Raw genomic sequence first — 20,049 nt, forward strand, 5'->3', positions numbered from 1 at the left:
TCTGCTTGGAAGCTCTCCCGCGTGTCCCGTGCCGTTGAGACTCTGCCCCTCCATCGCATATACTGCCCCGCGTGCGCAACGAGACCACCCTCAACCCCAACGATGCCGACCGTCCACCTGCTCGACTATGTTGCGGGCAACATTCGCAGCTTGGTCAATGCCATTGAGAAGCTAGGATATCAAGTCGAGTGGATCAAGTCGCCCGAAGATGTGCCCAAGGCCGAGGTATGGACGCCTGTCATATAACGCACGCACTTGTACAGCCCACCACTGACACCCCGTGCAGAAGCTTATCCTCCCCGGTGTAGGCCACTTTGGCCACTGCCTCTCGCAGCTGTCGCAGGCCGGCTACCTGCCCGCCGTTCAGCAGCACATTGCCGCCGGCAAGCCCTTCTTCGCCGTCTGCGTAGGGTTGCAGGCGCTCTTCCAGGGCTCCGCCGAGGATCCCGACGTGGCCGGCCTCGGCGTCATCCCCTCGTCCCTGGACCGCTTCTCCGATGCCGACAAGCCCGTCCCGCACATTGGCTGGAACAGCGCCGACACGCATGGCCGCGCCATGTACGACCTGCGCGCCGGCTCCAAGTACTACTACGTCCACTCCTACAAGTGCCCCTACAAGCCCGGCGAGCTCGAGAGCCAAGGCTGGACCGTCGCCACCGGCACCTACGGAAACGAGACGTTCATCGGCGCCATTGCCAAAGGCAACATCTACGCGACGCAGTTTCACCCCGAAAAGTCGGGTGTGGCCGGTCTGCGCACCCTACGCGCGTTCCTCACCGGCGCGGGCGCAAAGAACCTCGGCGCCCCCCTCACCCAGCCCGCTGCCTCGTCTGCCTCGAAGGACGGCCTGACGAGACGCGTCATTGCGTGCCTCGACGTCCGCACCAATGACCAGGGCGACCTCGTCGTCACCAAGGGCGACCAGTACGACGTCCGCGAAAAGAGTGACGGCAACAACGTCCGCAACCTCGGCAAGCCCGTCGAAATGGCCAAGCGCTACTACGAGGACGGCGCCGACGAGGTCACGTTTCTCAACATTACGTCCTTCCGCGACTGCCCACTCGCCGACCTGCCCATGCTCGAGGTGCTCCGCCAGACGTCGCGCACCGTCTTCGTGCCGCTGACCATTGGCGGCGGCATCCGCGACACGGTCGACACGGACGGCACAAAGGTCACGGCCCTCGAGATTGCCACCATGTACTTCAAGTCGGGCGCCGACAAGGTCTCAGTCGGCTCCGACGCCGTCATCGCCGCCGAGGAGTACTACTCGCTCGGCAGGAAGCTCTTTGGCAACACGGCGATTGAGCAAATCTCGCGCGCGTACGGCAACCAGGCCGTCGTCGTCAGCGTCGACCCCAAGCGCGTGTACGTGCCCAAGCGCGACGCCACGCGGCACGCCCTCGTCGAGACGGCCGCGCCGGGCCCCAAGGGCGAGCCGTACTGCTGGTACGCGTGCACCATCAAGGGCGGCCGCGAGACGCGCGACATAGACGTCGTCGAGCTCGCCCAGGCCGTCGAGGCCATGGGCTGCGGCGAGCTGCTCCTCAACTGCATCGACAAGGACGGCACCAACTCGGGCTTCGACCTCGAGCTGATTGCGCAGGTGAAGGCCGCCGTGACGATTCCCGTCATCGCGTCGAGCGGCGCGGGCGTGCCGGCGCACTTTGACGAGGTCTTTCGCAGGACGACGACGGACGCGGCCCTCGGCGCCGGCATGTTCCACAGAGGCGAGTACACGGTCAAGCAGGTCAAGGAGTACCTGGACGAAAAGGGCCTGGTGGTGAGAAAGTTTGAGGACGACGACTTGGAGCAATTATAAAAAAAAAGATGGGGCAAGGAAAAGACGATGGGTAAGATGGGTAGGGTCAGAGGGTTAATGATATAGACTACGTACGAACAGGCACGCACGAATACAAGCTACATTTATGACACAAACATTTTTATGCCGTCACTCAAAGTCATGCCACGGAGTGATTTCATCACTAATCGAAGAGAGAGGAAAGGCGTTGATGGTAACAATTTGCATTGAAAGCGTAACAGGATCAAGGTTGTAACAAGGTACCGCAGCTAACGTGTTGTATGGACTTCATTCTGAAACTGAGTAAAAAGCAACAGTCAGACTAAAAGCAAAGACTAGTATCGAGTACAAGCCATTCGTCAGAGCTTGCTATGGAACAGAAAAGAAATCAAAAACCAGATACAGCAGTTGCTCAATTGACTCCAAAGCATCAAGTGACACAAAAAGCATGCAGTCGTCCGTCGAAAGAAAAAAACGTATCAGCAATTTCATCTGAATAAAAACACCTCAAAAAGTCAAAATCCCATAAAAGCCAAAGACTGAAATATCAAATTGAGCCTCATAGACCAATCACGTCTAGAGCTCCATGCCCATAAACAGCCACTGGTCGCTCGTCACGTCGACATCGTTGGCCCAGTGGTCGAGGGTCGTCATTTCGAAGCCGACCCATTGTAGGCTCTTGGTCAGCTCGACGGCCTCGTCGACGGGCATGCGGCGGTCCATGCACGTCACAATGTTGCCGCAGCCGAGCGGCCCGTCAGCCAGCTCGATGAGCGCCATCAGGGCCTTTTTCAGGTCGCGGCCCATGACGCCCTCCAGGTCGAAAAAGACAAACAGGGACTTTTCGCCCTCGCCGTCGTTGCTGGCCAGGAACGCACGGAAGCTGGCGCCGCCGACATAGTCCCAGACCTCCATCCAGGCGTCGACCTCGAAGCCGGCTTTGCCATTGTTGTTGTTGGACTGGTTACTGCTGTCGTCGGCAGACTGCTGGTGCGGGGAAAAGGAACCGCTGCGCCGGTCGGCGCGGGCGCGCAGCTGGTTCTCTGGCGGCGGCGTCTGCAGATAAGCACCGGTCAGGCCGGAGCCATGCATCGACAGGTTCCTCTCACCGCGGAAGACTGTCTTCATGGGCTCGCAAAAGAATCTCTCACATTCTTCCCTGATTACGAGTGCTGCCCCCCCTCGCCGGTCCCGGCGACGGCTGCCCGGGATGTCGCGCTTCTTGTTCTGCTTGGGCAGAAGCGCGAGCTCGTTGGACGAGGTGATTGCGGCGAGGGGGGGGCTTGTTGGTGGGGATGGAAGTCCTGAGGTAGGGACCTCAGGAATACCACTCCGCCCCTGGAGATGTGCTGTCAATACGTGGTGATGGATGCATGTTGAGGTGATGGTCCTTACCTGTGACCCCGGTAGTGCAGTAGTGGAGGCCCTTGAGCTGGGCCGCGGTACCGACAATGTAGCATGAGGCAAGGACGTTGACCTGGGGAGCAACGTCCTCGCCACAATTACTACTACTGTAATTACTCTGTTTATTCATGGGCGACATTGTTGATAATTTCCACGGTTGCGTCTGGAAGGGTTCGTTTGGTGGTGTTTGGGGTGGAGGCGGTCGGTGAGTAATCGGTGGCGATTGGGGTTTTTTTTTCTGGTAGTCGACAGAGTCGGTAGGCGTTGTGAGTTTGTTTTTGGTTTCGGATTGGATCCTTTGTACACTATGCAGCCAGCAGTCACAAAGTGACGATGCTTTGGAGCAGGGTAGAGCGGTTTGGGGAGGTTTGGGTGCGGAAAACTTGTTGCTGGTGAGGAGAAAGGGAAGGGTCGAAAATGGCGGACAAAGAGGCGCCCCGAATAAAATGGTGCGAGGTCTGCTGACACTGCACGGTGCCGGCAAGCGGGGGTGCTAGCGTCCGCCTAACGTTATTGAAAAGGACACTGACATGCCATTCAGTGGGCGGAGACACCCTTGACGGATGGGAAACAGTGCTTCGGCTGCCGCGGAGCGGAGGGGTCCATGTACTGCTTACGCCTGGGCACACGCACAAGGTACAAAGGAGCCGGCGAGCCCCCAACCCTGTCCGCACCGGAATCTGCCAATCGTCTGGCACCGCCAAGACACGCTGCTACTGGTACAAATGGCCCAACCCGGCCTTTTCAGTACACTCGTGAACCAGACAACCAGAGCAGAAAATGACACAGAGTCCGTTCAATCCTCAGAAGAAAAATCATGGAAAAAATTTCATAGCAAAGACGCCATTCACTCTACTCTCCTTCCTCTGTTTGCTTCAATTGGCATCTTGCTGATCGGCTACACCACCGTTACACCCATCGCCATGCCCCAGCATTTCCGCACGGCTTCCTTCAGCTGCCAGTATTACCATTGCCACCTACGCCACGTCCAACACACTCACACGACGTGTTCCAATAATAAGCAGCCTCTAGGTGCGCCAAGATACGTGTCTCACACCACCACACCGTCTCTGTTTTCACATGACTGCAACAGCTGCTGTTCGACTCACTGTAGCGGTTGATTACACATTGTAATTAATACTTGGTATCCTATTCTCATTATATCATACGTGCCGCGCGCTCAGGCTGGCAAAGGCATCCGGACTGTGCCGCCCATTGTTGGTCCACGCCATGTCTAGCCCCAGGTTCATGCTCTCCCGGCTTATTTGCCGCCCGTTCTGGTATGCCTCCGCCGAACCTGCTGCCGTCGCTGTGGGAGCTTGTTGCATGCTGGCCGCGAATGGGTTTGTTCCGGGTAGCGGCTGCGACACGCTGCGTGGCTGTTGCAACCCTGCAGGCATACTTGGAGCAGCAAAGGCATCCACAGCCTGATTCTCCGGGATGCTCTGCGCCTGAGCTTGCAGTTGCGGGTTTTGCGACTGGCCATACAGCGCCATGATGGATGCCTTGTCATGGCGGGGAGCTTGATATTGCTGATACGCCTGCTGCGGCTGGAACATCTGCTGTTGAAGACCTTGCTGTTGAAATGGCTGTTGCGCAAATTGCTGCGGCTGCTGATGCGGCTGCTGCTGGTACATCTGTTGCTGCGGTTGCATATACTGCTGCTGCGGTTGCATATGCTGCTGCTGCTGAGCACCAGGCGATGGCATACCCGAGTGCCCACCAAAAAAGGGGTTTGTGCCAGGTGATGCAAGTGGCAGTGGTGATGTGCTAAACGTCGCCGTCTCTGAGATTTGACCCAGTGGCGGTGGCGACGCTATTCTCGTAGGTGATCGTACGTACGGGTTTGACGCAAACTGTCCGCCCATGTGGTTCATGTTCATCGCCATACCATGTTGTGCAGGATAGTGCTGTTGCTGCTGCTGCTGCTGCTGCTGCTGCTGCTGCATTGTATTTACCGGCTGCGAAAAGAATGGGTTGTATCCCGTCGCCTGTGATTGCAAGCTGCTCTGCTGCTGTGTTGTAAAAGGATAGCCAGTATTGTTCGACAGGCCCAGTCCGTGTTGCGGTTGAGGGCTGGCAGGCGCAGAGTGTCCATACATTTGCGGGCGTGGCGGCATCGGCAGAGAGAATCCTGTACCATTTGGAGAAGCTCCCGTCTGCTGGCCAGAAATTGTCAAGTTTTGGAATGCCTGGTCGACGGGGCTGCTCTGCGCAGACATTGAGGCGTACGGGTTCGTCGGGGCAGCGTAGGGGTTGGTGTTCTGCAATGAGCCCGTAGACTGTGCTGTTTGAGGTTGTGCGCGGTTCAACATGTCAAACGGATTCGTAGATGTAGTTGAAGACGTCGTCGGCCGGTCCGTTTCAGATCGCTTAACGACATTCAAGCCCCCTGTAATTCCGGACGAGTTGGGCATCATTGGCGTCAGGGATCTTGTCGCGCGCAGCGTCTTTTCCTTTGGCGGCGCGGGGGGGGGTCGATCTCCCTCGCCTAGTCGCACGAGAGCTTCAACAGCGCGGTCCATATTGCCACTGACCCCCTTAAGGACAATTGAATTTCGTTGGTTGTTCTGGAAGCCCATGTCGCGCAGCTTAACCAGCTTCTTATCTGTGTCGTCGGGAGCATCATAGTCTACCGTGGCGCCAAACAATTTCGACGGCTTGTTCGTCAACGTAGGTGAGCCCGGTCCAAAAGAACTGGGCGATTTGTCGGACACGGCTCTGGATCGCGAAAAGGCCGCGCGGAAGCCAAACTTGGAGTTCTTTGGCGGTAGCGGTGGAGGAGTTCCCTCGTCGGATATCGGGCTCCGTGGCTTGCTGGACTGAGCTGTGACGTTGTGAATATACTTCTGTCGTATGAAACGCTCCATAGCTGAATCGGCTTCGTCTGCGTCAATTGGTACAGGTGGCTTCTTGCTCCCGGAGTTGTATATTTGGTTCGAAGCGACATTGCCGACCTTTCGCATATTCTGCACTATATTGTGAGCCCGTGTTGCCTTTCTCAGTGCCATGGATTCCGATGGGGCTTACGTCGACTTGTTCGTTGGACCAACTATCCATACTGAGGGACTTGACTTTGGAAATATGTGTGCCGAGCTTCCGGTGGATGGCCGCACATCGCATGCAGAGAAACACGCCCAACTAAAAGAGAAAGGCCGATTGTTAGTCGAGATGTAAAGTTAGTCAATTCGATATGACAAGAGAAATCGTACACTCCATGAGGCCCATGCTAGAAATCGTCAGCTTAAAGATGATCAATGACCGCCAGAGCGCATCTCGCCACACACCTGGGTTGCGCGCATAGCAGTCAGCACAAATGTTGTTGCCCGTTACAGTATGAACCAATTCATGCAGCTGCTTCTCATTACGCGCCTGCTGGCGCTTGCTGATGACTCCGGACATGGCAAAAGTAGTCCTGGCACGCGTGGCCGAGGAGGGGCGTTGGAGAGAGGTGACTTGGGACGACGGCGACAACGGGTTTGGTCGCGCAGAATAAATTGGCGAGGATCAGAGTCGAGGTACATCTACCAAGTGAAAGGGAGCTTCGAGGCTTTTTGCAGATATACGACCAGGGTGGTTGAAGCAGGCTGTGCGGGCATTATCGTCGAGTAGGGAAAGGAGCGTATGCCGTGTCGTCGAGGAAGCACCGGCCGTACAAGGGAAGGAAAAGGAGCAAAGACGCCGGGCAGTACTGGAGGCCGTTTCCGGGGAAGACAAAGCGACTAGACCAAAGGAAAAGAAAAGATACCTAGAAAGAGGAGGAGAGGAGGAGAGGAGGTGGGAAAGGAGAGCCGCCCGAGACTAAAAAGCGAGGAAGAACGGAGGACAGGAGGTCACGAAGTTGATTGCTTAAAAAAGGAGACGACAGCTGCAGAGCTTGGTCAAGGCAATGGGCCGCGCCGCACAGAGACCGTTGTGGCGGCCGCTATTGGGGGCCTTTCGGGGCCGCTTCTAGGTGTCTTTACGGCTAGCCCGCTGTAGGACAGGTCTAGCCGCAGTCTGCTGCTAGTGCTCGGTGACGGTGGATCTTTGGCGCACCGCGCTGAAGAATTTATTCATTCTCCTGGGATGCGAAATGGACGTGAAGAGATGTCCGCAGGTATATACGTTGACGGGAGAGAGCTGCGCCTGCTCAGTTTCTTCGTTGCTAGCATGGCCTGCCATCAACGGCTGGGAATATCGGGAATGTACATGAGCGCCACCGTGGTTCGCCGAGTATAACATTGCGGAGGGGGTCATGCCATAAATGCAAGGCATTGAACGTATAAGAAACGCAATAGGATGATGCGATCGAAACGTCGATCCTGTCAAACTTGATATCCGCGGCTTTCAAGCATCTACTCTGTACCGTACCGCCCAGTTTGTCAAACACGGGGAGCAGGGGGTCTGGCTGTCTGCTACGAAACCAGTTTCAGTGCGTACGAGTGCTGTGCTGGCAGATGTGCATGTCTGGGACTGAGATGATTCACCGAATTTCTGGTGCCCATTGACGGAGTAACTATCCGTATATGCAGTGTTGTTGATGTGCTGTTGTAAGTGGTGTGAAATAGATTGATGTTGAGTCTACAGGTACTTGCGGACAAAGGTACACAGCCCTTTGACAGGCTGCGCCATCCAGCAGCTGGAATGGCCTGATGCAATGTACCAAGAGTCTTGGGGTACAGGTCACGTCTTGCCGTGGCTCCCGAATGGAGGCCGTTGCTAGCCCCGCCAGGCTGAGCCCCGGTACCTGCTCTTTGGCCTGCCAACACGCTAAGCACGAGGTACCCTACCACTATAGCCACCTAAACCGATGCCTGCCAGGTCCCTGAATGTCGCCGCCTGGCGCGCCCTGGACTGCAGGCTCCAGCTTAAATGTGGTAGCGCCTGGCACTGCCCAGCCCGCCCAAAGAGCTCGACCCCAGCCTCACCCGTGCCTTTCAAAGAGGCTACGTGCGCAACTGCGTAATCTCTGGGTCAACGCCTCCAAGAAGCACTCCCGTCACTTCCCTCCATCCACCACAGTCTGTCTGCACTCTCATCCACGCATTCGCTGCATCGATACCGCTAGCCACTGTCGCCTCGTTGGGCTTTATTACACACTTCGATATCAACCACAACTTGCTTTGCGGCCGCGCCGAAAGCTAGGTACTGCGTCGCCGAGAGGACACTCTGCAGCTATTTAGAGCTAGCTCCCGCCAACGCAACCCGCGACAACACCACCACACAGTCTTGCCCATCATGACGCTAAAGGAGGAGTTCCAAACAAGAAATTTCAGTATACTGCACCGTTTTGACGACTTATCTCTTTGTTCATGCAGCTAATAGTTCTCCTTCAGGCATCTACGCACAATGGTACGCCTCCCTTTTCGCCGCGAAAACACCTAGCTTGGCAAACCGCCGCCCGAGAGAACCGAACGAGAACAAACTGCCATCGCACGTACAAGGATGAGCATTATGCTAATTTTGGCTGTCAACTAGGCTCGGAATCCTTTCCATGATTCTCTGCGTTGCGCTAGGCATTGCAAACATCTTCACCATTCACCCTCTGAAGATCATCTTCTGCGCCCTTGCCCTGTACGTTGCATACCCTTTCTCCTTGCGCACCGCGCGCTTACCGCTAACATTGCGAACCTCAACAGAGCCTCGGCGCTTTTTATCCTCTTTATCGAAGTGCCGTTCCTGCTGCGCATCTGCCCCACGTCCGGCAAGTTTGACGCCTTTGTCCGAAAGATTACCACAAACTACCTGCGCGCCGCCGCCTATGGTATTATGTCTGCGATCCAGTTCATCAGCCTCACTGTTACTACCAGCACCCTGATCGTCCTCGCTGTGTTCCTCATGCTCACGGCTCTGTGCTACCTCCTTGCTGCTATTCGCGGCCAGGCCTTTATTGGCAGCAAGACTCTCGGCGGCGCTGGTGTTGCCCAGATGATCATCTAGGCTGGTCGGAGGATTGACTGAAGACGTATCGACAAGAATAGTCTGGCGGTGGTTATCAAGTTTCGCGGCCGTCATGGCGCATGTATGAGGAGGAAAGGTGATTGCTGGATTGTGGAGGCGGCCAAGCGCGGACCTCGGAGGATTGCCGTTACGATTCCATGTTTATTTTGCCTGGGAATGAATAAAGAGCGGCTCTGCATTTCTTTACTTGAAGCAAGTCTTTTGGCGTCTGGAACGAACTCGTGGATTTCTTACGTATTTGTTTTCTTGGTTGCTCACTTGACAATAACGTTTTATCCTGTGACGACACCAACCTGTGTTGTGCGTATGATCTTCAACACTTATCAATACAAAAGAATTAAAGTACACAGAGTGCAATCATCGGCACTGTGATTCTAGGATAATATAAAACAGACAGATAGCAGAACCGGACGCTACAGAACACCAACTTGGATTTCGTAGTTTTTATGTAGGGTACCGTCGACTTGGACACTTGTAAGTCGGATCATGCCACCTCAGGCACGCCACCACTGATGTACCCGACTAATCGCAGCAAAAGAACAAAAAAAGGCAGCTAGTGGAAGGAAATTGCGAAGCAAGATATAAAAAGGAGTAGAGTGAATTGGTAGCAAAAGAACAAAAAAATTGCTGCAAATGGCAAAAGAAAAGCAACGATGCGTGATCTGGGAATCGAACCCAGGGCTCCCCGACGTTGCTGATGGCAACGGAGAATTTTACCACTAAACCAATCACGCTTCGATGAAAGCAGCTCACTTTTTAGATTATATCAACGAATTACGTTTGTCAATACAGCGGCTTTGTTCTTCTAAACCAGCATGAGTTGCTCGCCAATGTGTCTAACCGCAGCTGATGGGTGCAACAGTGATGCCGATATTTCACAGACTGAGAACTATTGACTCGGGGTAAATTACTCGTGATCATCTTGGTTTCTTCTATGCATCTATGATAATCATATGTACCTCGCTTCCAACCCGATGACTGCGGTCCTATGCTGTCTAGATAACGAGACTTCCCGGTCTAATCCCTTTCATGTGAAAATGGCTTCCAGTATACAAACATGAGGAGGGGGGATTTCTCAAGCACATCCGCCATTGTACGCAAGCACTCTTCGTTGTCCAGCCTCAGCGCCAGCCTGGCCAGGGTCGCGCGATAGCCCTCGGTTTTGTGGCCGAGCTACCAAATGCAGCTTCGTACAGAGGATTCTTTAGATCCCCGAGTGCCTCGATCATCTCACAGTATCGTCGCCTGAGCTGCATAGCAATTTCAAGATAGTTGACATTCAACAAGCAATTAACCCCGTCTATTTCGCGCTTGACATCAATGCCAACCATGCGAAGAGTTTCTTCGCCCGTCAGGCTGTTGGCTATAGCATGACGCTGGGCCCGTTCATCGGCGTACTCGCCACTCTCCGGAAGACTCGGTGCCTGCTTGGACTTGTTGCCCGATAAAAAGGCAGCCATCTCCGAGACTTCAGCTTTGGTTTTCCCGGCAGCGCAGACGAGGTCAAGTATCTGTCTATTCCTTGAGGACAGGTCGTTGGGTGCAAGGTACAAGTTATGACAGAAGCGCATCCACGCTAATGTTGATCGAATTGGTAGATCATCGTCCAGGACACGCTCCACATTCCAATCAGCCGCGCGGAGGTGATGTGTAAGAAGCTTTTTTCTGAAAGCAAGCATCGATTTGCGTGAAAGGTTGATGTGCAAGTCCGCTTGCGAGAACCAGTCACCATTGAAGCAGAATGCGCGTAGGGAAGAGAACTGGCCTGCGCTGCCTGCTCTGTCCCGGTCGAGCTTGCGCATGCTGGCCGTGAGACAAGGCTCGAAGTTGGATGTTGGTCGCTGGCCATCCGCGAAAAAGTCGCTCGAGAACTCTTTCAGTAAGAACTCAAAAGTGTCGATGGGAGTCTTGATATAACCTTTCTGCACAAGCTTGTTGTACAGGTGCATAAGGATCCTTACTTCCGGGGTGTAGGTCCAGGCAGCCATTCCTGCGAGATAGGCCAATTCTGAGGCTTCTAGCAATCCAACTCCACACGTGAACGGCAAATAGTCCCATAATCCATGAGGAGTAGCATTGCCAAAACGCGACGGTGATGTGGCAAAGTCGAGTTCAATCGCCGAATTCTTTCCCAAGCACACTCTGAACAAGATCTGTAGAGCGCTGAGACACTCGATCGGACATGATGTTCCGTTCTGAACCGTGTAGCAATGATCTGGGTCTTCTGCAAAACAACCCAACATTAAATCAGCCGTTGGCAGGAATCCTGAGTAAGAAGAAGCAGGCCAACCAGTCTCCAGAAAACTGTCCAAATCTCGGCGGGCGATAAAGCCGACTGGGGGGGGGGCTTGACGATATAGCCAATGGTTGGGACATAGAACCAACCTCGGGAGACGGTCATGGAGTCAACCATGCATTGCAGCTGGAACACATGGTGGGGAAGAATTTTGTTCGAGATGTCGGTGCCGTAGCTTTTCCTCGTCAACGAAGCAACAAAGCCGGCAAAATCATTTACGCCGTAGAGAGGCACCGGCAGGAATCTGAAATCGTCGTTGTTGGTCTGACCGCGCCACCAGGTCGAAGTCTTGACTGTGCTATGAAGCCCATCTGCGAACCCCCAAAAGACATTGACCAGGTCATAGAGCCAATTGATGGTGTAAGATCGGCGCCATTGGCGTCTTTCCTCATGGCTGAGTTTCTGAAGGTCTGCGTGGAAGTTCCAGTTTGCAATCTGCTTCAGCATTCGTTTTGTGGGCTTTCCAGAGTGTGTCTTCTGGAAATCATGGATGAAATCAAGAAGATCGTGGTATGCATAAGTTGAAAGCTGCTCTCGAACGTCCTGCGTCTTCCTTTCTACCTTGATGCCATGTTCATGAATAGCGACGGGAAAATCACACAGAGCGTTGATTCCGCGACCACGGGTCATTATGTGAATGATTGTCTCGAACGAGTCGTAGCCAGGAAAGTCAACAAACAGCTCGGAGGAGATCCGCTTGATCATGGCAATGGCGGCATTGGACACTGCTCCTGCGACGGCGATGTGTTCGCCCTTGTATGCAACATCATGCCAAAAAGACTGCACTGACGCTCTCAAAGTCGTACATTCAGTAAGAAGATCATACACTGCCATAAGATATTCAGCGACATTGCCCTCGCTGCCCTCAATGATGCGGTAGCTTTCCAGGGGCACAGAGTCAAGCGAGTTCTCCGTTTCGCCGGATTTCTGCGGCCGCTTCTTTCTTGACTTGTTCTTTTTGTTTCCCTTGGATTTTCTTGGTCGCGGTTGTCTCTTGCCTTGCGTCTGCTGAGCATCTGGGTCGTCGGATTGATCTTGCGCGTCGTCTGCACCGTCAAGTTGCAAAGCAGTAAACCTGTTGGCAAATATAGCCTGCTCAATTGCTTCAACCTCATTTTCATCGGAGGGCGCCTTAGCTTCGGACCACTTTTCGCCGCCCAAGTTTCGGAATATCTCTTCCAAAGCATCGATGAAGTACTTGTGACGCGCGTTCTGCTCTTCAACAGTTGGGTCTTGACTTTCGGCTGCCGTTTCAACAAAAAAGTGTATGCCGCCACCCGTGATTTGATGACCGACTTAAGCAGTCGGTAAACGATAGATGGGACAGGCGAGATGTGGTGATTGGCAATCAATTTTGACATGATGACGAGCTCCGCAACTGTGGTTTCACCTGTCGAATTGATGGCAAGCGACATGCCGTCCAAGGCTCCTCGAGCAGAGAGACGCCTGATAATGTTGTTGGAGGTTTTGATCATCCAATGTAGCAGGTATCTGTTGTCGCGCTTATACGCAGCGTAGGCGCTGTGCGACGCCATGATGCAAAGAAAAAAAAATTGAGCAAAATCCTAGATTTATTACAGAATTAACGAAGATTTAACAAAAAAAAAGAAACCATGAAGAAATGAAGTTTGACGGAGCAGCAAAAATGATCTGTGGAAGAGAGGTCCGGCTATCACTTGCGGCTCACTTTTGTCCGTTTGCTTCATTAGGTGAAAACGACAAGCGGTGTACCGACTACAATGCAGTGGATGATTCCAGCGGCTGGCCTAGAATCCAGACCGGTCATGTCGTTAAAAAAAAAAAAAAAAAAAAAAAAAAGAGAACAAACGAATTAGTTACTCAGGTGCGTTTGCCTGCACTTGTGCAGTGCATTATTGACTGAGAAGCCATCGTGACTGGAGGGGCGATCGCCAGCGTCTACCCCACAACGAGAAAGGTGCCGTATGTTTATGGCGCACGCCAACCATGGCAATAGTTCTCAGGCCGCCACAATATCAGACAAAAGTGATAATTCCATGGTTATTGCTGCGTCCGCCGCGGATGCCAACCTGATGCGTTTTACCGGTGTCTGGGTTGAAACAAGCCTAGTCAAGGCTTCTCCTGGATGCATCATCGGCGTCGGCTTGCCTCTCTCTGTCGACCTGTCTGCAAGCGATGGGGTCATGTGCCTGAGCCCCACCAGATCACAGGCAATCTGCAGCGAGCAGCTGCGTTGACAGGCAATAGGCACCTACTAAGGATAGAACCTACCTAGGTAGGGAGGCATTTTAGCGTCGCGAGGCACTAGCGCAGCGTCGTTCAGCGCACCGACACCGCTGAAGCTCGGCAGACCGCCCACTGAGGTGTGCCACTGTGCCACTGTGCCATGTGCCACTGTGAGGCCCACAACCTGGTAGCGGAGCTGGCTGTCTGTCACTGATGCAATCATTGCACTGTCAGTCTGCCCGTCGCCCGCTTCCTGCCACCGTCCGCCTGCTTCCCTGCTTCCTGACCCCCCCACTGCCTCGTCTTCCGCCAATCGCTGTCCCTCTAATGATAACCCAAGAGTCTATTGCGAGTCTAAAAGACGCCAATCGCCTCATCCCAGGCCTATAAGCCGTTTCCTGGCGTCCTACCACCTTTCAGCTTCTGTTATACCGCCGTTACCACCTCCTTTGCTCTGCCAGAGTCTGCATCTGCAGCATCCCCGACAAGACACTCTCGACCGTCCATCGACGCCCGAATCGATAGCTCCTGGTTTCGGTAAGTTGGCCCTGACGCAATCGAAGCTCCGTGGCCATGGCCATCCTCGGCTCTTCGCCCGCCACGTTGCCCAGCAGATCTCTGGGTTGCGCTGTTTCTGCCCAATTGGTGACAGCGTCGAAGAATCTGCTACTTCTGGCGCGAACCCCAATTGCTGTGCCATTTCTGCGGCGTACAATTGCTGGGAGCCAAAGCCAGCGCGCATCGCCGGCTTCGAACCGAGCTTGTGTGCTAACCACTCCTTATAGAGCTCATCACATTACATCATCGTCATCGCCCTCCACCATCCGAACTCCGAGATCATACTTAGCATATAATAATAAAAAACCATGAGCGCTCCAGCACCTCCTGTTGTGCCCGCGCGGCCTTCCAAGAGCCCCAGCAAGGAAGCGCAGCAAGCTGCCGAGGTACCGAGTATTCCTGCTCGACCTACCAGGAAGAGTGTTGAGCAGCGAAGGCCCTCTAGTAGCGACCGCTTTGCGCAGTCACCTTTGCACGGCGGCTTCCATCCCAAGGGCCAGCGCCCGACCAGCTCGTCTTCAAGCCACGACCAGTATGGTACCTTGAATGAACCCGTTGACCGCCCCGCCAGTGTCTCTTTGCCCTCGCTTGGTGAGGAAGGCCGCGAGTACGGCGCCTTTGACAAGCCAGCCGAGGCCCAGCTTGGTTCTTCCCATCAGACCCGAACCGTCGGCGATAACCTCGAGCTGCATGCCCCCAAGCCTTCTCTTCCTCCCGATAGCGCCAAGCAGCAAATCATGACCGTCACAAGAACTGACTCGGACAAAGCTGCCTCTCTTGGTTTCGGCAAGTCGCCCCAGAGGAACGATCGCTCGACTTCTCGTGACCCCATCCGACGTCCCAGCTCAACCCTTTCCACCCACAGTGATCACGGCAACCACACTGACGATGAGCATGGCATTCCCAAGATTGGGCAGCGTGTTCCCATGAACAGTCATCTTGGCGACGTTCAAGCTCCTTCACCTGCCCCAGAGGAAGGCAAGCGGCACCACAGCCGCAAGCACTCGGCCCGTAACATGCCTCCCGGCAGCTACGGCTTACACGGCCACGGTGTCGACCCCCAGGACAAGCTGGAAAAGGCTTACTATGAAAAGCATCCCGAGCTCGTGGGCAAGCACAAGAAGCATCATATTCATGACCACCGCCAGAGCGACTATGCTATGAGCAAGAACGATCTCAACCGCATGGTTCGTGATACCGCCAGGCGTCGACCCACGTCCAGTAAGTACCGCAACACCACAACAGCCTCCCGCAGCCTAATAGATTACATAGGTCTTTACAACGAAGCTACCTCTACGCCCACCGAAGATGTTGCCTACCATGCTAGTGATGAATACGCACACCGTATTTCTAGCCCCCAACAGGCTTCCCAGGCTGAAAAGGGAAGCAGCTATTTCCCGGGAGAAAGTTCTTCGTCCAAGCCCTCAGATGATGAAAAGTCCTCTGTCCTCCATGCCATTCATGTCGACGACTCAAAGCACCCTGAGCACTACTCGTACGGTGCCGAGAACCCTGAGGCTGAGGACTATCACGCCCCCATTCTGGCCGATGACGAGATTGATGCTGGTCCCGATGTGACAGCTCAGCACCCCGCCATCCGACCTGGATTTGACCGTTCCCGCTCTTACGATGCTGATGAGCCAAAGAAGCCCAGCATCCGCCATCCCACCATGGCTCACGATGCCGAGGCTGAACGTGGCTTCAGTTCCACCCCCCTCGAAGACCTTGAAGAATATGAGCCACTCTTTGACGAAGAAAAAAAGGAAGAGGAAAAGAAGCAGGCGGCTGCTGAGAAGAGATCAAGCCGCCACTTCCCCAGTAAGGATATCTGGGAAGACGCACCAAACAGCGTCCATTACTCCACCGAGGTTTCAACACCCGACGTTGAAGAACAAAATCTGCGCCCCAAGTCCAAATCTTCATTTTCCGAAAACAGGTCCATCACACCGGCGCAGGCTTTCGCGCAGTACCAGGAGGAGCTGGCTGAGAAGGAGGCTCGCGGCCGTGCCAACAACTTTTTGCCACTGTCTGCCGACACGAAACCAACATGGATTGATCGTCAATCGCATCTCGGTGTGTCCAGGCCTTCCAGCAGCTCACGACGCTTTCCAAGCAAAGACGTTTGGGAGGATGCTCCTGAGAGCCACATTCAGGAAACCACTTTGTCTGAATCGCCCGCGGATGCCGAAACTAAGCCCGATGTCGAGTCGGATGAGAAGCAAGCCTCTACACGACGCGCCCAGAAAGTCACTGAGGAGTCGCGAGCCGTGCCTGCTATCCCAAGCCGACCCAAGCCTAAGCAAGCTTCTGACGACGATGTAGCCAAGCAGCCGCCTGCGATTTCAGACAAACCCAAGCCTCAAATCCCTTCTCGTCCCGCCAAGAAGCTCTCGGGCGACTCAAAGGATGGAGAGGCTGTCAAGCCGCCGAAGCCGCCCGTGCCTAGCCGCCCGGTCGGTGGAAAGATTGCAGCTTTGCAGGCAGGGTTCATGAGTGATCTGAATAAGCGTCTCCAACTCGGACCCCAGACCCCAAAGAAGGATGAGCCGGCACAAGAAGAAGAGGAAGTAGAAAAGGAAAAGGCCCCGCTGTCTGATGCCCGAAAAAGTCGCGCGCGGGGTCCCCAACGCAGAGCTCCCGCGAAGGCGGCATCGCCTGTAAAGGAGCCATCTGCTTCTGTTTTGTCCATTTGTCAGCCACAAACTCTTTGGAGCATCGATCCGGAGGAAGGAGTCGTCGTTACTGAGGAACCGCACGAGACAGACGAGGCCCCCAAGGCACTCAGCAAAACCACCAGCCAAGAGTCTCCCGAGGACTTGTCCAAGACGATCAGCCACGAGTCTTCCAAGGAAATTAGTAGCCCGCTCACAAAGGAAACTAGTAAGGGCTCCGAGCCTACTTTGGTCAAATGGCCCAGCCCCGATACGACTGGGCCCGAAGCTGGTCCCGTTGGTGGTGAGCTTGATATTACCGCCCAGACCAACCCCGCGGAGCCTACGCCGGCGGCCTTGGCTGATCCTGCAGCTGATGTGCATACGCCTGCGACGAAGCCGGCCATCCAGGCGGTCGACGAGACGAGCAAGGATATTGCAACTGCCCAGCTAGCCACTCCTGAGGTTGAGCAGAAGCCTGCTCCGAAACTTCATGATCAAGATGTCGCGCATGAGTCGGCTGAGACGGAGAAGGATATTGGTGACGTGCCTCTTGCACAGGCTAAAAGTGAAGAGATTGCTTAGATGTAAAGATTGTTTTTTTGGATTTTGTTTGAATTTCAATGCGCTTTTTTAAGAGGTTGTTCAATCAAATCGTACCATACAGTAGTTTCTATTGTCACGCGTATATGCCGTCGAGTTGAACAAGTGAGAATTGACATGCATTTGCTATCCGGAATTCTAATATACACGTTGATTATACAGGGCAGGCTTTTCCCCCAGTCCAACGCACTCACACACTCCTACCTCCCGCTCCATCCAGAACGTGCCTGTCCTTCACCGGAACGGTCCCGGTCCACGAGCTGGTCAAACTCCCTCTGCGCCTTGTCCTGCGCCGCGCGGTCCGCGCCGTCACCCGCATCGCCCCAGGACAGCTGTCCACCGGGCTGCTGCTGCTGCTGCCCCTGCGATTGTTGACCGCCCCACCGCTGCTGCTGCTGCTGCTGCTGCTGGGGAGATGCGCGCTGTGATTGCTGGCGGAGACGGTCCCAGGTCGAGCCGCTGCCGCCGGCGTTGCCGTACGGGGAGGGAGAGTCGCTGGGCGCCGATCCCGCGACGGGCGAGGCGTCGTCAATGTCGGCGCTGTCCCAGCCAGAGCTGGACTGCTGCGAGGGCACGGATGATGACTGGCCGTAGTTGCCGCTGCTGCCGCCGCCGCTGCTGCCCCAGCCGGCGTTGCTGGCTTGCGACTGCATCCTCTGTCCGTACTGCTGTTGCTGTTGCTGCTGCTGCTGCTCCGATTGCTTATACGTATCCCAACCAGTCTGCGCCGCCTCCTGTATCGACTGCTGCTGCTGCTGCTGCTGGGCATCATCACCTCCGCCGCTGCCAAACGAGTTGCTGGACCAGTCCTCGGCCTCCTTCTTCCTGCCCATGTAGTTACCCTCCTCGTCGCGCACGAGCTGCCGCAGACGCTCATCCACCGCCATCTGCTGCTTCTCGTACATGACATTGTACGCCATGAGGGGCGCCTGGAGCGTGACGCTCGTCGCGACCGAGTACGCAATGTACCGCGCGCCATGCCACATGGTCTTGCGCAGGATGGCCCCGCGCGGCGGCGGGAGCACTTGCGGCGTCCACAGCGGGAAGCGCAGCGTGTGGCGGCCGCGCCACGTGAGGAAGGCGGACAGGCCCGTGAGCGACCAGCTGATGAGGGCCATGCGGTCGGCGCCGCGCGCGACGTGCTCGGTGACGGCGCGCGCCTCGCCGTCGCTCAGCAGCCGGTCGTGTCCAACGGCGAGGCCGACGACGCTGAGCTCGGCGAGCTGCGCGTACGAGGTGCGCGTGAGGAGCCGCGCGCGCGCGTACCACGCCGGCGAGGTGTCGCCAAAGACGCGCCCGATTTGCTCCCGCACGGAGGGCTGGAATCGTCGGTGCTTTTCGATGTTGGCGCGCCGCTTAGCCTCGAGCTCGGCCCGGACGGCGCGGCTGCTGTCGCCGGGGTGCATGCGTTGCTGCTGCTGCGGAGAAGGATTGGTCGGGTTGCTGCTGCTGCCGCCGCTGCTGCCGGCATTGTTGCCGTTTGAGCCGTCCATGTTGGGCGGCGAGGTGGGATTCGGGGAAACGGTCGATGGGATGATGGAGGAAGCAGAGAGTGGGATGGTGATGACGCAGTGGAGTTGACTGTGAAGAGCTCTGGGAAATGTGGGGAGCTGTGATCTCGGAACCCGAAAGCGGTAGAGTAAATCGATAACATCAAAAGAGTAAATTGGAAAATGCGAAGAAGACTACTCAGGTGGAAGACAGGCTTTCGAAGAGAACTCACAAGATATCATTTGGTTGTGTAATGTCCAATTTAATGAGATGAAGCTCTAAAGCCGCTGGCTCATTCGACTCTTCGAGACTGGCCACCCTTCTGGGTTTCGTTCTTCCCATTGACCAACTATTAAAGATCTTTGTAAAGATAGAACCCGGGGTATTTATCAAGCATGGAATAAAATTAGTAAATGAAGGCCCGCCTAATAAACTATTTGCTGGGCTGTGCCTTCAGTCTATAGTTTAGCCATTGGTTCTTGCACGTTGAGCACGCTGTCCAAGGTCTTAGAAGGCGGCACTTGAAAAGGCCACCGTCTTTTTCCTTTCCGGAAAGGTTTGGTATCAGAGAAGCCCTCAGAATCTTTGCAATAATCGCCCATGGATGGAGTATCCTCGAAAACTCCTGTCGGAAGTCACACCGCGTGCGCTGCCGCCCGCTTGCTGTCCAGAGTAGCCCACATCCCCCGCCAGTATCGTCCTTCCCTGTCCATTTTTCGGAATAGAAGCTCCACAGTGAGAAGCGGCGTTTTTACAAGCTGATAGTTTTGGAAACAGATATTGCATGCGGAGGATTTCAATACGGTGGATTCTCATATGATGTGTGCAGGCTGCAGCTGCACAGCCACGACACACTCGACGCCTTGCAGCCTTGCCATACTGTTGCCAGTTGTCAGCTTGTGACTGATCATAATGTGGTGTCTCAAAAATAATTCTCCTGCGGTTTTTCCTGATGACAAGTCGGGGCTGAACCAATGCAACTTCGGTGAAGCGATTGAAATGAGTGGCAGTGGAAGCCGTGTTAGGACATGCAGCTAACAAAAAAAAAAAGAGACTTTGGCGGTATCTAACACCAGAAGTTCATTCTTCACAATCTATAG

General features: G+C 54.9%; 9 protein-coding genes across 9 annotated transcripts; 4 read left to right on the top strand and 5 right to left on the bottom strand.

Moving 5' to 3' along the window:
- Positions 1-102: 102 nt before the first annotated feature.
- Positions 103-1,819, top strand: LMH87_009154 (uncharacterized protein; the record flags this gene model as incomplete). The annotated part of the gene is made up of 2 exons (XM_056202442.1): positions 103-225; positions 287-1,819. The coding sequence occupies 2 exons, from the start codon at positions 103-105 to the stop codon at positions 1,817-1,819; spliced, it is 1,656 nt and encodes a 551-aa protein (XP_056057005.1).
- A 555-nt stretch (positions 1,820-2,374) lies between these two features.
- Positions 2,375-3,341, bottom strand: LMH87_009155 (uncharacterized protein; the record flags this gene model as incomplete). The annotated part of the gene is made up of 4 exons (XM_056202443.1): positions 2,375-2,854; positions 2,908-2,920; positions 3,130-3,136; positions 3,194-3,341. 4 exons carry the CDS (start codon positions 3,339-3,341, stop codon positions 2,375-2,377), a joined length of 648 nt encoding a protein of 215 aa, XP_056057006.1.
- Positions 3,342-4,365: 1,024 nt separating this feature from the next.
- On the bottom strand, positions 4,366-6,604 carry LMH87_009156 (uncharacterized protein; the record flags this gene model as incomplete). The annotated part of the gene is made up of 5 exons (XM_056202444.1): positions 4,366-4,764; positions 5,041-6,171; positions 6,233-6,343; positions 6,415-6,431; positions 6,490-6,604. The coding sequence occupies 5 exons, from the start codon at positions 6,602-6,604 to the stop codon at positions 4,366-4,368; spliced, it is 1,773 nt and encodes a 590-aa protein (XP_056057007.1).
- Positions 6,605-8,422: 1,818 nt separating this feature from the next.
- LMH87_009157 (uncharacterized protein) lies at positions 8,423-9,124 on the top strand (the record flags this gene model as incomplete). The annotated part of the gene is made up of 4 exons (XM_056202445.1): positions 8,423-8,459; positions 8,521-8,536; positions 8,663-8,758; positions 8,824-9,124. 4 exons carry the CDS (start codon positions 8,423-8,425, stop codon positions 9,122-9,124), a joined length of 450 nt encoding a protein of 149 aa, XP_056057008.1.
- Positions 9,125-10,266: 1,142 nt separating this feature from the next.
- Positions 10,267-11,133, bottom strand: LMH87_009158 (uncharacterized protein; the record flags this gene model as incomplete). The annotated part of the gene is made up of 1 exon (XM_056202446.1): positions 10,267-11,133. One exon carries the CDS (start codon positions 11,131-11,133, stop codon positions 10,267-10,269), a length of 867 nt encoding a protein of 288 aa, XP_056057009.1.
- Positions 11,134-11,387: 254 nt separating this feature from the next.
- On the bottom strand, positions 11,388-12,976 carry LMH87_009159 (uncharacterized protein; the record flags this gene model as incomplete). Its single annotated transcript, XM_056202447.1, has 2 exons — positions 11,388-12,678; positions 12,738-12,976. The coding sequence occupies 2 exons, from the start codon at positions 12,974-12,976 to the stop codon at positions 11,388-11,390; spliced, it is 1,530 nt and encodes a 509-aa protein (XP_056057010.1).
- Positions 12,977-13,384: 408 nt separating this feature from the next.
- On the top strand, positions 13,385-14,493 carry LMH87_009160 (uncharacterized protein; the record flags this gene model as incomplete). Its single annotated transcript, XM_056202448.1, has 3 exons — positions 13,385-13,600; positions 14,108-14,183; positions 14,432-14,493. The coding sequence occupies 3 exons, from the start codon at positions 13,385-13,387 to the stop codon at positions 14,491-14,493; spliced, it is 354 nt and encodes a 117-aa protein (XP_056057011.1).
- A 19-nt stretch (positions 14,494-14,512) lies between these two features.
- On the top strand, positions 14,513-17,440 carry LMH87_009161 (uncharacterized protein; the record flags this gene model as incomplete). Its single annotated transcript, XM_056202449.1, has 2 exons — positions 14,513-15,425; positions 15,477-17,440. 2 exons carry the CDS (start codon positions 14,513-14,515, stop codon positions 17,438-17,440), a joined length of 2,877 nt encoding a protein of 958 aa, XP_056057012.1.
- Positions 17,441-17,658: 218 nt separating this feature from the next.
- On the bottom strand, positions 17,659-18,951 carry LMH87_009162 (uncharacterized protein; the record flags this gene model as incomplete). Its single annotated transcript, XM_056202451.1, has 1 exon — positions 17,659-18,951. One exon carries the CDS (start codon positions 18,949-18,951, stop codon positions 17,659-17,661), a length of 1,293 nt encoding a protein of 430 aa, XP_056057013.1.
- Positions 18,952-20,049: the final 1,098 nt, after the last annotated feature.

The sequence above is a fragment of the Akanthomyces muscarius genome (assembly GCF_028009165.1).
Source record: "Akanthomyces muscarius strain Ve6 chromosome Unknown contig_18, whole genome shotgun sequence".
Lineage (NCBI taxonomy): Eukaryota > Fungi > Ascomycota > Sordariomycetes > Hypocreales > Cordycipitaceae > Akanthomyces > Akanthomyces muscarius.